At 35.2% G+C, this 14912-nt stretch overlaps 1 protein-coding gene across 8 annotated transcripts in view; it reads left to right on the top strand.

Annotated features, from left to right (window-relative positions):
- The first annotated feature begins 404 nt into the window (after positions 1-404).
- TMEM161B (transmembrane protein 161B) overlaps positions 405-14912 on the top strand; it is a 65924-nt gene continuing 51416 nt past the window's right edge. For 3 of the 8 annotated variants that reach the window (XM_036925651.2, XM_036925643.2, XM_036925644.2), the window contains exon 1: positions 522-555. Coding sequence is in view for 2 of the 8 variants with exons in the window: in XM_036925642.2 (XP_036781537.1) it covers positions 553-555 (3 nt within the window). In the remaining 6 variants the exon portion in view is untranslated. Of the gene's footprint in view, positions 556-14912 lie in introns of all 8 variants that reach the window. The other 5 variants (XM_036925642.2, XM_036925641.2, XM_036925645.2 and 2 more) reach the window with 5 other exon arrangements.

A 14912-nucleotide genomic window follows, 5' to 3' on the forward strand; every position in this document is an offset into this window, starting at 1 on the left:
GTCTCCAAGAAGAAACAACCAGAAAACGAGAAGATACAAAGAGTAAGGGCGTGGCTGAGCTGAGGTAATTACTGTGTTGTCCGGGCCCGAGCTCGGCCCGTGGTTTAAAATCCGCTGGGTCTGGGGTCAGCTCCCGTCCCTTTCGCCTCCATCACCGCCCACAGTGAGGACGCGCTCCTGCCCCGACCACCCAGTCTACCTCCTGGTCCTCAAAGGCGCGGCTTGGCCGCGCCGCCCGCCCACCTACCTGAGCTGCGCCTGCGCCTCCCCTGCGCGCTCGCAAGGTCAGTACCACCCCCAGTTTCTAAGCTAGCGCCCACGGAAGTGGCCCTATAGGACGTCCTGCGTATCCTCACCTCTGCGTGGCGTGGGGTCGCCGGCGTTCAGTAGAAGGGTGGGACTTCCTGTCCCGCGGGGGCAGGACTTCCGACAGAGCCGGAAGACCTTCTCCTTGGCGGTGTCGAGAGGTGCCCGGCTGCAGGTTATACCGGGGAGGTCCGGGACGGTCCCGGTGAGTCCAGGGCATCTGGTCAACGACCTGTCCTTGGCGCCATGGTGAGTCCTCTTGTGAGGGCTGGAATACTAACAGTGGGGAGGAAAGGGCCGGAAGGTCAGTCCTGTGACGGAGCGGGTCGGGTGCCCAGCGGAGGATGGAGTGGGAGGGAGCAATGGGGATGAGCCTCAGGGTATTACCTACCACCTGCCCCGGGGAACTGGAGGCCCTTCGCCCCCGAAGAGGCAGCATCTGTTCTACCCAGTCGCGAGATTTGTCCAGGAGTACGGAGTAGGTAGTCAGAATGTTCGTGGCCCTTTGACTACGTTGTGTGGCGTCAGGTGGTTCCAGAGTTGACCTTGCCTAGTTGATCATTCCCTCCTTTCCCTCCTCAGCTGCACGGCAGCAGAATTCCACGTGGATTCAAAGGATCCCCTTTTTGTAGAGGATCAACACCTGTCACTTAAAGAAAAGACTGCATATTTTCCAGACTTGGCCATTTTAATTGGGAAGTGTCAATGAAAGAAAAAAACCCAGCTTAGTAAGGAGCGATTTTATCGAAAATATTGCAACGACAGGTGGAAAGAGACTATTACAATAGGGAGAATGCCGTGACCGTAAGATCTGCAAGAGTCTTAAAGGTTGGGAAAAAAGGGTCTTTCTTTTATAGGGAGGAGTAAAAAAGGTAGGCAAAAATTATGTAGGGAGAAATGAGATGAAAGAGTGGTATGATTGAACAGTAGGTGAGAGATTATTTTACCCTCATGCCAGCCTGTTCCTGAGGAGAAGCTGTTAAGGAGGAGTTGTAGACTGTTTCAGCCTAAGGGTGGGCCAAAGTTCCGGGATCTGAGGGAAGAGGATCTTAACCAGGATATGGATAACAACTTTTTGTTCTGATTGATATATGGGAACAAGCAGTTAACATACTAATTTATGAAGCAGAGTATAAGAGTGTGCAGGCTCTGTCTGCCTGGTTACAGGTAAATAAGGGAGACGTCTGTGAATCTTATCTGAGTCCTATGGGACTGATGAAGCAGTAAGCAATTTCCAGAACAGAAAAGTGCCGGTTGGAAGGTATTTCTTAACCTTTGCTATTTTTCAAAATAGTAGTGGTCTGGAAAAGTTCAACATTGTTAGTGACATGACTGTATAAAAGATTTCAAATCCTTATCTTGAAGGGATTCTATCTTGCAATTTAACTTCAGTTTGCTGTGCTTTTTCAGGACCAATGTTGACCTCATTCAGCTATTGTGTATAAGCATGGACTTTTGAATGACTTTTAGACACTTAACTGAATGTGAAACAAAGAACTTCAAAATAATGTGGTTCCTGGTCCACTTTGCCAGCTAACCTATGACTCTTTTGGGCATTGTGTGTATATGCTTTAATTTCAGTGAGTAATACAGTTTGTGTTCATCAAGATTTTCTTTTTCCTTTTAGGCAAATATAGGGAACAGTAGAATGAGAAGAAACCAAAGATAGTAATTAGTCTAACTACCCCATTTTCCTGTGATTGTACATAAAGAAGAATCTCAGGTCTAGAAATAGGCAGTGATTTATTTAAGGTAACAATAATTTGGCATAGTCTGGACTAAAACTCAGATCTCCACTAATTAAATTTAAGCTCAATTTTTGAAATTTTGGTGTGAAAAGTTGAAGATTGAGTGTAAAAAAATCCTTTTGTTTATTATAGTCACAGAGAAGCTGAATGTGAACTTATTTCCAGTATTCTATAATACTAGAAGTAGAAACCCTCACCTGCAAGCTCGAAATAGTTTTGTTTAAAGCTAAAGTAGATAAACTCATGTTATTTCTCAAAATGCCAGGTAAGAGAATGTCACCTGGAGAATACCATGGGCCAGGTAGTTGACTCTCTCCATTCTGGTATTGCTTGCATTTCTGAGTTAATTTGCTTTAACTCAGCTTTAGCTTTTCCAGCTATGAAATTGATAATGTCTGTATATGCAAGTGTGGTCAATGCTTGGAATCCTTTAAAAGAAGGGGCTTAGCTCTTAAATGAAGTGAACAAGAGTTGCATTTATTTAGGATTCAGCTTGAATTGAAAACTTTTGCACTGCTTTAGCCTAATGATACAGTGAAAAGAATGTAATACTGAACTCAGAAGACCCAGATTGCCCATTACAAGTTACATGAATTTAGCAAAATCATTTGGCAATTTAGATAAGAGAAGTGGGACTTGATGAGGATTAAAACACCTAACTCCTGTTGATTCTACGACTTCACTCAGGACTTTTTTCAGAATAGGAACTTGTTTCTGATTAAATAAAATTTAGTCATTTCCACTGTATTTTTCTTTGCCCTTTTGATTATTCAAGTTTGATTTCTTTTATTCTCCTTTTCTTTGTACTTCATGTAGGTAGTGCTTGGAATTTAAGTCCATGTATTTAGCCATGTATTTTACTACTGTCCTAAATACTATTCCAGAATAGAAAAGCAAAGCCTTGGGACACCTTGGTTTTATTTCTGTTTTAATTGATATAAACTTTATTCTGTTCTCATATTTTCTGATACATTACATAGAGCAAAACTCAGTTAATGCCTCTGCATGTGATAAGGGTCTCCTGTTGTAAGCAAATGACAATAGGACTGTAATCCAGACTAAAAATACAGTGTATTCACTCTTAGTTTTTTTTGCTTTCATGTTGTGAAAATGGATAGTCTGTAGAAAATTTACTAGAGGAATAAAACTTCTATACGCTTCTTTTTGAAAATTACAGACCAACTTGAATTGGGTCTTTCCACCATTTATGCTGATTTGTGGGAGAAGAGTAGATTAGAGCTAGCTTCTAGAATTGTAGGTATCTCATGGCTTGTTGTATATATATATAGCATTCTGTGGTAACATTTACTGCTAGGATTGAGCTATGGTCTGTTGGGAAAAAAAGGTTGTAAACCTCTATCTTAGTCAATCAGTTAATGTACAAGATTTTTGTTGGGGGAGGAGAAGTGTTGGGAAGAGAATGTGGTAAACGTAAGAAATACATGTAATGTTCTTAGAGAGTATAGAGAAAAGAAATTAATTCTAATGGAGGGGTGAGAGTCAAGTAGTAGGTGACTTCAACAGAGTTTTGAAAAGTAGGTTAGGACACGAATTCTCAAACTTGAGTTTACATAGGATTCGCCTGTAATACTTGGTAGAAATGCCTGTCTGGACCCCATTATTGTGGGGTGACATCTCAGAATCTTACTTTTAATGAGCTTTACACTTAAACTGAAACTGGTTGTCCTTAAACCACATTTTGAGAGAACTCTAACGCAGATATTAGAAACATTAGTGGAGATACTGGAAGTTTTTATACTATCTTAGTAATAATCAGACATCTGTGGTTTGTTGATGTAGTGAATTACTCTAACTGATCATTGAAGTTGAGCTATCCTTTCATACCTAGAATAAATCTCACTTGGTCAGGCTGTATAATTCATTTTATGCATTGTTGGTTTTGATATCTAAATATTTTGTTTAGGATTTTTTGCCTCTATGTTCATGAGAGCTACTGGTCTGTAGTTTTCTTTTCTTGTAATGTATTTGCCTGGTTTTGGTATTAGGGTAATTCTGGCTTCATAGAATGAGTTTGGAAGTATTCCTTCTGAGTCTATCCTCTGAAAGATTATAGAGAACTTGTATAATTCTTCCTTTTGTTTGGTAGAATTCACAGTGAACCCATCTGGGCCTGGTGTTTGCTGTTTTGGAGTTATTAATTATTGATTCAGTTTCTTTAATAGATACAGACCTATTCAGAATGTCTATTTTTTGCATCAGTTTTGGCAAATCGTGTCTTTTAAGGAATTGGTCCATTTAATTTAAATTATAAAATTTGTGGACCTTTTGAATTGTTCATAGTGCTTCTTTATTATCCTTTTAGTGTCCATGGAATCTGAGGTGATATCACCTCTTCACTTTCTGATTTTAGTAATTTTGTGTCTTCTCTTTTTTCTTGGTTAGCCTGGCTAGGGGCTTACTGATTTTTATTGATCTTTTCAAGAAAGAAGCTTTTGGTTTCATTTTTTTTTTTTTCTTTATTGAGTCCCTGTTTTCAGTTTCACTGATGTTTGCTCTAATTCTTATTATTTCTTTTCTTCTGCTCACTTTGGATTTATGCTCTTTTTCTAGTTTCTTAAGGTAGACTTCTAGGTGGTTGATTTTAGACCTCCTTTGCTAATATATGCATTCCGTGCTTTACCCTTCCCTCTAAGCACTGCTTCTATTGTATCCCATAAATTTTGATAAGTTGTGGTTTCATTTTAATTTAGTTCTGAGTATTTTAAATTTCTCTTGTAATTTCCTCTTTGACTCATGTTTTATTTATAAATGTGTTGTTTAATCTCCACATATTTTGGGATTTTCCACTTTGGAAATTGATTTGAAATTTAATTCCATTATGATCTGAGAGCAGACATTGTATTATTTCTGTTATTTTACATGTTTTTAAGGTGGATTTTATGGCCCAGAATACTGTCTTGGTGAATGGACATGTCTAGCTTGAAGGATGGGTCTGGTCAGTTTTTGTCAGTTAATCACAAAGTAGCAAATATTTAAATTTCTTCTTAGTTCTCTGACTTTTTCCTCTTTCACTACTTATTTCTAAAAGCAGCTTAGTTTAGATAATATACCATTCTCTTGGTTAGCATTTGGTTGATTCATAGTTGATTCTTAAGATTGGTTTATGCTTTAGGCTTTGGTCCACTTATTAAATAATTTATTTTTTTTGTTTGCTCTGGGATAAAAATACAAAGCAAATTTAGTTGATTTTTAGAAAATCAGAAGATACAGAGAATTTATTGTTTCCTTACTGTTGTGCCATGGTTTTGCCCATGTTTCTAAGTCAAGAATGAATACAGCTTGCCCCAAAGGAACTTTGAATAAACTTGTCTGTAAATTGCATTCCTACTCCTTCTTTACTCTACCCTTGAGTTACAGTAAAAATAAATCTTTAAAGCCTTGGTTTTGATTGAAATGATTATAGCTTTTGTTTCACCAAACAAACATGCTGTCATCTCAAAAGTATTTGTTCAATCATTCATTATTTATTAAAAGCACCATTTGTATGTCAGGTACTGTTCTTAGCAACAGGGATGTAACTATAAAACAGAGACAATCCTGCCTTTATGGAACTTAAATTTTTTGGGAGAATGATGATAATCAAGTAAGATGTAATATATGTTAGTCATGATTAGTTCAACAAAGATAAAGGAGAGCAAAGGATAGAAAATGATTGGGGTAGTTATTTTAAATAGTGCATTCAGGGAGAGCCTCAATGAGGTAACATTGGAATAAATGTGTGTGTGTGTGTGTGTGTGTGTGTGTGTGTGTGTGTGTGTGTCTATTTAGTCTGTATGCCCAGTACCTATGAGTACCCTAAAAACTTATTGTAGTATCAGACTCAAAGCTCATATTGTCTTTATTTATATAATCTTTCGGTAAAGTTATACATTATCATGTTTCCAAACAGTGAACAGGAAAATAATACAAATGTGCTTTTTAAAAAAAAAAGTACAGAGATACATATTTTATTTAATAGATTGAACTTTTGTCCCACATTCTTTTAGTCTTACTACTACTTCCTGAGACAATACAACTCATTCTCTCAAAAATCCTGATTTTGTATCTATTCTTTTACTTATATAAAAACTTAATAGCTTTATTGTTAAAGTAGATTAAGTATCTTTTGGTCATAAACCAAAGATTTAGAAAAACCTGAAATAATTTCAGCTTTTGGTGCTTTGATATTGAGACTCCGGATCTTAATGTCTGAATTATGGGCTTTTTTTTCTTTTTAATCGTTTAGATTAAAAACCATTTACACATGTTATCTTTAAAGATGACTTTGGGAAAAGTACAGCAAATATATGGCATTGAAAGTGTGTTTGAACTGAAACTAAATGACTTTTATAGTTTGACTCAAGATTCTGTGATTCTGAATATGTGAATTTATGAATGTTGATGTACATTTAGTTGAATGTACATTGAGTGGTCAAAGGAGGGACTATTCAGTTTGTATAGTGTAGAAGAAAAATTTCATAAAGAATTGACTGGACTAGATCTTTAAGAGTAAGTAGAAATATGTCAGATGGATAAGAAATTGAATTTTACTTTTCCTTAATAACAATCATAGCTGCATTTATTTAGCAGTTAATATTTATCTACTTATATTAACTTACATAAATCCTTATGTAGTTAAATCTTTTTTTCCTTAACCTTGTTTATTTTCACCCCTCCAATTTTGCCCACTTTTTTCTTTTAACCTTTATTTACAAATGTGAAAATGGAGGAACAGCATGATCAGAGTAACTCATCTAAAATCATACAGCTAGTGGTGGTGGAATTTGACTTTGAACCAGGCTTTTGGCCACTGTACTGTTGTGCTAGTCTTATTGCTTATCTTTGAAAAGTACACTTCAACTTACGAAAAGATTGAATTTCAAAATATTTTTCTATAAAAATAATATATTAGTGATTCTATTTCTAGAATCCCAACTTAGTTAATATTTATTATAACATCTCATACAGTATTAAGGAAATTAATCATTACTGTCATGCATAACACTAATGATTGGCCTTTCTAACTGAGGCGCCAAACACATAAGGGCCTGCTGCAGTAAGTCACATTATATAGGAGTTCCTTTGTATTATTTCCACCTTACCTGTGTCCAGTTAAGGCACTTCTCACACCAAAGCATTAGTTTCCCTTAGGCCTGGAGATGGACTTGTCATAACACTGATGAGGTGAGGAGCGATTAGAACACAGGGGATGAGCAGCTGTGGTGAATTGGAATTTCTTATCATTCTAAGCATTTAGTGTGTCACATTTGTTCTAAGCCTTTTTCACAGCTCATTTTTTTGCTTGAGAGCTCAAAGGATTGGCTTGCTCCTTTTCTTTCACTTGGACTATGTTTTGCTCACAACTAGAATTTTGTTTTCTCCTTGAGTTGCAAAGAAGAGTATAGTTTTACAGAGTACCTTACCTTCCCTCCATATATTTAGCACAGAGTAAATGTTTTTACTGCTAGGAGATTTTTAAAAGTCATCTTCCCACGTTTACTTCCAGCTGACCATAAACTAACTGTCTGTCTGAATATACCATAAAGGTCATTTAGGAAAAAAATAGAAGCTCTCCATGATAATGATGAGTCTTTGCAATAAATTCTTGAAAGGAGAGAGGTTTGGATTGTGAAGAAATGAGCTGGAGATACTAAGGGGCATTGGAGAAAGAAAAGGAGACTTTTCTCTACCAGTAGAAATTAGGAAGAAGGAACTTTAACAAGCTGTTCTGCTCCATATTACAAATATATGATTGTAGACTGCCATCAGCTAATGTCCTGAATAAGGCACTATGAGGTTATGGCTGTTTTCTTTTTTAAATAGTTCAATATTTTTGTCTTTGTGATAAGTAATAGAAGCCTTATGAAATAGTAATCTGAATTGCTTATTTTTTATATAACTATCCATGTCTACCTTTTACACAGTGCTTAGCTGATTTTTGTTATCTCTTAGCTGTTAGTTGTTACTGCCCAAATGCAGTGATCCACTTAGAGAAAGCAATGCTGTAGTTTCTTGCTTTCTTTTCCTGAGAGAAAAAGTCATACTAGGTGAATCTGCACCACTAAAACTTCATTGACGTGAATAGTTTTTTAAGTATTTGTATCATTTCAGAAGATTTTAGCCATTTTTATGATGAGTATAAATGATTAATTTAAAATGGTTGTGGGCATATGTATTCAAGTATAAGTGTTCCATGTTTAGAATCTCTTTTTTTCTGGATACAGAATGCCCAAGAGAAAGGCTATGATGTTTACTTCTAAAGTTTTGCTATTATTAATAGTTAAATTCATTAGTAGAATTTTACTTCTGTTTAAATTTATGCTTACTGTCTCTCCCTACTTCTTCCTCTATGAGACAAATTAACATTACAATAATGAAGTCTCACTGTATCATTTATTACTAGACAACTTAGTTGTTGGGTTTACAAATCTTTTCCTAAACCAATCTTAAAAAAAAAAAAAAGTAGAATCTGGATAACTGAAATAAGAATTGCCAACAAAATATGTTTTCTAGTTAGGAGAGACAGATAAGAAAACTTTAGTAACATTCATTGTAATGTAAGTCATAACTTTAACTGAGACGTTTGTTCTTTAAGACGAAACCTATTCAACTAGCATTTGTTGAGTGCTTATTCTTGATTTTGATAGCTTCTCAATCATTCATATCAGAAGTATTTAAAGTCATCATAGTTCTTTATCTTGATAGTGAGTAAAAAAATTTCAGATCATAAATAAAATGAGTCCTTTAATAAGAGAAATTAGCCAAATATGAGAGAAATTTTTTAAAAAAGTAGAACTATTGACATTCATGAATCTCCTTAGAGAAATTCCCACAAGCCACCGATTGAGGTGAGAATGCTGTGCAGTGGACTAGGTGTACTTTACATTAACTTGAAGTTCTGATTTCCTGTCAGGTCTCCTATAAGTTACCTCATTTCATCTTAATGAGTAAGGGACAATTATTCATTCCCATCAGTTGTTTATAAATGTGTATATTTAATTAAATATAAATAAATTAAATGTGTGTGTATTTAATTAAAATACTGTAATCATCAGAATAAGATCTTTTAAGATTTTGGAGATCATTTGCCAACTCTTGTAATTTTGAAGATAAGGAATGAGTCCCAGAGAGGGCTTATTTAATTGGTGTAGCTAGTTAGTGACAGGACTACTTCAATTCTAGTGTGTTTATTCAACAAATTAAAATATTCACAATGATGCAGCTTTCTAATAGTTAACACTAGAAGTGTACATTGAATTTTCTAGGTTTTTTTTGTATATGGCTTAAAATTTAGTTAAGTCAAAACTTTGATTCTAGATTTGTCTAATGAAGCTTTATTAGTGAACTTAACAAAGTTGTAATTTTTAGTTTAAGAGAGTATAGATGTACTTCTGAGATATGTGAAAGCATAATGTATTGTCTTTTGGTCTTAAAGTGAAGAACTGTGCTCAAGTTCAGTGCTTGGCATATAGTAGGAACCTGAATACAGTGAAGAACAGTGGGCAAATTTATGCTTATCTTTTGATTTCATCTAAAAAGTAAATATTCAACTTGTAGTGTAAGCCTGCTATGTTAGGCACTTTCGTGGTAGTGGGGTTAGGGCTGAAAAAATGAGATGAATACAGTTTCAGTAAGGGAGAGACCCTTAAGTTGGTGATCACAGTTGAGCATGATAAAGGTTTTGGAGTTATGCTTATGGCTTTTAAGCAAGAGGATTTTATAGAGGAAGTGAACGTTCAGGAGTAAGTAGGAATTGGTTTGCACAAAATGATTTGTGTATGTCAAATAAAAATTTACCAGTTTTGACTAGTAGCTCTTTGAATATAGATCTGTAGGGATATTTTCTATGTTAGAAAATACAGAGTAACAGAGTTTATAAAGAAAAAAATATATATATGTATATATAAATATAAGGTAGAGTGGCAGAGTTTAGGATGCTTTCTTCCATTGAACCTGTTGTTTGTTACTTATCAGTACTATAATGAAACATTTATGTCTGTCTTGGCTAGAGATGAAGTGGCTTGTAACACTTTTAAAACTATTTCATTCTTCATCAACATTTTAATGACTGTGGTATTGCTTTATATGAGATACTGCATAATTCATTCCACCTACTGTAACTGGAAATTTATCCTTTAAAATAAACAACTATTAATTTCAACACTAATATGTTAAAATGGTTTATGAGTTATATTTAATTAGAATGCCCTCTATTCTTATGGAAAAGTGTCTATCCCTGCCCTCTATTTGTTCTTAAGTCTTCCACTTTGCCTTATCAATTTGTATCAAGGAAAACGTCCTCTATTAAGTTTATTTCTAAATTTAATAAATTCTGAAAAGCAGCTTTGTATCATCGCCTGCAGCCTAAAGTTTGAAACTGTTTTATCTCATCACCTTCAGCAGAAAGTGTAGAGCTGCTATTTTTGAATATAGTTATGTCAAACTCATGCATTATACTATGTTGTAAGTCCAACTGAGATATTTAAGTTGTAGCTAGGCATTTCATTGAGGGTTTATGATTTTTACCTTAAAGTACATTAAGTTTCTTATTCTAAGTTGGAAAATAACAGCTTGTACTTGCTACTTTAAAGAAATTAAAAATGTATTTTGTGCTGAAAAACATTGATGCTAGCAAACCAAACTAATTCTGTGAACAAATTTGAAAACCTGTTGTGCTTGAGTTCAAATCAAAGTTGTTGATGACTGTGTTTTACAGTTCCCTTTCTCTCATTTTACCTTCTTATGTGTATAGTTCTGCTTGAAGTAATATTTTGAACTGTATGAAATTTCTGTTTTGTAGTTTGAAACAGTGAAATATTTGTGATTTCATGTTCTCATCAATAAATCCATATTAAATATCAATAGGTAACCTTATTCTTACTCATTGGTTTCTTTCCTACCAAAATCTTTTGTTATTTTCATGTACAAGTTCATCAGACCTTTCTTACCACGTTTCTAGACCTCTGTCATGTTGCCAAGATCCTGACCTTGGTGTGGTATTCTTAAAGGTCTCTCAAACTTTGTCCACTAAATTTTTATTTAATAAATCTCTACCTATTTATGCTTCTGTTCAGTAGGACAAGGTCTCGTAAAGTTGTACTTTCAACTTACACCTTTTGTCTCATGCGCTTCTGATTCCTAAGTGATTGCATTCCCACAGTTGACTCCTTTCTAGAATATTCAGCACCCCCCAATATTGATTCCTTTTTGCCTTAAGTGTGTACATTTTCCCCCTTATAAAAAATTTTTTAAATATGTGAACCATTCTAGTAACCATCAGATATTCCCCGTATTGCTTAGTTTCTCCAAGGAATAATTATGCCCATTCTTTCCTTCTTATCTTTACATAAAGTTTTACCCTAACCTACTGATACTTTCCTTGCAGAGATAATTACTAATCTCATGCTTAATTCCTTTTTTCTTTCTCTCAAAATCTCAATTCCTTTTGTTTTTGCTTGTGCTTGAAGTTGTTTTAGTTCAGGCTCCTTGGTGTTGGTTGTAGTATGTCAGCAGACTTCTAATTTAGCTCTTTGCTTTCAACTACTTTTACCCCTCCACTTAATTTTTCTATTGTAGTGGCTGTTGTCCTTCTAAAATATATTTGATTTGGTTACTTCCAGGCCTAAAATCCTGGATTTACTTCTATGTGTCTGCAGAAAAGTCCATTGTGTGCAGCCCATACCAATGTCCAGAGCATGTGGAACTGTTCATTATTTTGAATCATACCATTTACTCTCTTTGTACAGATAGGTTTATCTCTCTGAACTTCTTTTCTGTGTGACTGTGGGATACTTCTTTAACCTTGTAAGAGCAGTTCAGATGTCACTTCTCTGAACCAGTCTTTTCCAGCTCTCCTATATATATTAGTCACTCCCTGTCTTGGAGTGCTCCCATAACCTTGACACTGACCTCTGCCGTACCACTTATCACAGATTTATAGGTGGCAGTGAGGGGTAGTGACTACTTTTAAGAGTTTGGTAAAACCACATGATATAAGGATTTGATTGTATTCTCACCTTGAATGTAGATTCTGCAAGACCTAAGGTAGATAAGATTGTAGCCAAATCATTGGTATTTATATATCAAAAGACAGAATAATATTTAGATAAGTTTTGTCTAAAGAAGGTGTATCAATTGGAAAGTAGTTTTATCAGTTGAAAATACAGAAAAGCAGTTTAAATATGCAGAATTGAACATATTTATCCAGAACTATTTAGGGTTGATAGTATTTCACTCTCTAGAAGGCTGTTGGGTGTATTCTGTAGCCTTCAGCTCTAAGTCACTTCTCATCAAGCAGTGTGCTTCTAATTTGACTTCCACTGTATCACTAAGACAGTATGGAATGGAACACTTAGTGAACTTGAACATTTGATCCACTTGGTAGTTTATGTTTCACTGTAAATTAGTTGATAAAACTCTTTAAAAAAACTGATCCGTTGGCTTCATGTAGATTGTACCAGCAAAGCATGTTTTGTGTGTTCTGCAGAGCTAAGGATGCAGCCAAGGTGCTGCCGTTCGGGGGCCTGTTTAAGGTTGGTCAGTCTACTTCCCTGAATTTTCTGTAGTCTACAACTGTCCTGTCTGTGGCTCTACGATTGTACCAATCACCCAAACAAAAACATCCTGAAATAACCTTTGAGACATTCCTCAGTTTTACTTTGCAGTTGTTTTCCTTCATGTTCAGTTACATTCAAAGTTTAATTGGTTTTCTTCTGACATGTTGTTAACTTTGTGCATACTTGGTTTCAACCTCTTCTACCTTAGTCTTAGGTTTTCTTTTTACTTGATCAATATATTGCCTAATTTTTCTTATAGTTACGTGTATTATTTCATTCTCCTACCCCTGCCTGTTTAAAAATCTTCCAAGGAGATCTTTTTAAACGCCTCATCTAAATGTGTCCTCTTGGTTTTAAAGACTCAACAACCTAAAATTCTGTCTTCATCTTATTTCTCTTAATTCTTTGCCATATACTAAAGTGTGCTTTGGTTGAACTATAGGCTTTTAGCTATCCCATGGTTATTCTTTGTTCACATTGGTCATTTAGCCTGGAAATCCCTTCCTTTTACTTTTCTGTCTATGTGATTTCAATTTCCATCTTAGGTTTCATCTACCCTGTGAAACTGTAATGCCCAGTTTTTAGAATTTCTGTAACCCTTGTTCATAGTACTATGCAATTTTGTGTTGCAATATTATCTTAATATATTTGTTGTTACCTGATATTATAATCTTGGATTCCAAGTTCTGTTAAGGCAGACTCTTCTGCAGTAATGCCATTGATTCATTCTTTCAATATCAAATGCCCTGCTATGTACCTTAAACTATTCCAAGTTATTGCTCTAAGTACTTGGGATATAACAGTCAGTGAAACACAAAATTTCTTTGTCAAGTTCCTGATACCAGCCGGCAAGATATTGGATGCATGTTAGGCCGACAGCCTGTACTTAATTAAGTTTTTGTTTGTTTTTCCTACTTACAGATAAAAATAATTTCTATAGTGACGTAATTTGGATTTATATGACTTTTGACATTGTTTCACTGAGACCTTAATTCATTTATCACTTAATATATAGTTCTTGTCACCAGAGTAAGAAGGGCTGCACTCCTGCTTCCTGCAGTACTGCTACCAGTTCTAGTATAAGTCCTCTTTTCATACCTGGGCAGTTTCTTAATGCTGCTGGGGCATCCCTCATTCATTCTTTACATGGTATCCAGACTGATTTTTCTTAAGTACTAATCTGATCATATTACTTTTCATGAGTTTCCTATTGCCTCAAATTAAATACTAAAAATGTTAGTTTCATATCTGGTTTTGGCCTGCTCACATCCCATGTGAAGCCGGTAGTCACTGATGGTTCACCAGGCTGGGTCCACTGGGTCTTGACTAATGCTTTACCTTCCAAAATGCCCTTTCACAGCTTTTTGCTCATAAGAATTTTTTCTCTCTCTCTTTTGCTATTTTCTCATAGCATTTTCTGCCTGTCATCACTTTGTAAAGTCTATTTACTGTCCTAGCGGACTGCTGCTCATTGATGGCAGGGAGTGTGCCATTTCTCCCTGTTGTGTGCAAGTGGTCCAGTGCTAAGTGCATGTAGTTTGTTGCTCAGTAAATGTTCATCAAATGTACTGACTTGACTTGTTAAGAAAAGCTTTAGATTGGAATTAGGGATCTGAGTTCTGGATAAGTCTATAACTGGATAATTTTGTCATCTTGGTTGTTTGGACCCTGATTTCCTCATTTGTAAATTTTTCAGAGATAGTTGTTTAAAATGCTCAAAGTGTGATTTCTAAGTTTTATGTGAATCTAGGTTGAAATAACAAAGTTTACACCTTAAAATTATTTGAGCATCTCTTAACAAGTCTGTCTCAACATGTCTAGCTATGTACTGTTACTAGAACATATAGTTAAGAAATAAAAAATAGGAAAGCAACTGGGTAATACCTTCTTTCCTTTTTTTCCCTTCTAACTTATTCAGAGAGATGATAATTGAAACCATTTGGGGTGGTCTGAGTCCCAAGTATATATACAAATATACTTCTAATAGTAATAATAGTCCCAAGTATATATACAAATATACTTCTAATAGTAAATAGTATATGCTTTGTTTTAGTATCTCAGCAGGAGAGCTAGTATAATGAAACAAAACAAAATGTTAACTGCACTGATATTGACACAATATTCCAAGTTCCACTTCTAAAATTCCAACATGTTCGTATTTCAGCTGTAGGAGTTTTATTTTCAGTATTGATAAGCAAGATAAAATACTACTATTTGATACATTTCATTTCTTGGAGACTCGTTTAGTTTTCCTTGGTAAGAACTTTTTTAAGCTACCCAGAAACAATTACTGACAGAAATT

Source organism: Manis pentadactyla, chromosome 2, assembly GCF_030020395.1.
Source record: "Manis pentadactyla isolate mManPen7 chromosome 2, mManPen7.hap1, whole genome shotgun sequence".
Lineage (NCBI taxonomy): Eukaryota > Metazoa > Chordata > Mammalia > Pholidota > Manidae > Manis > Manis pentadactyla.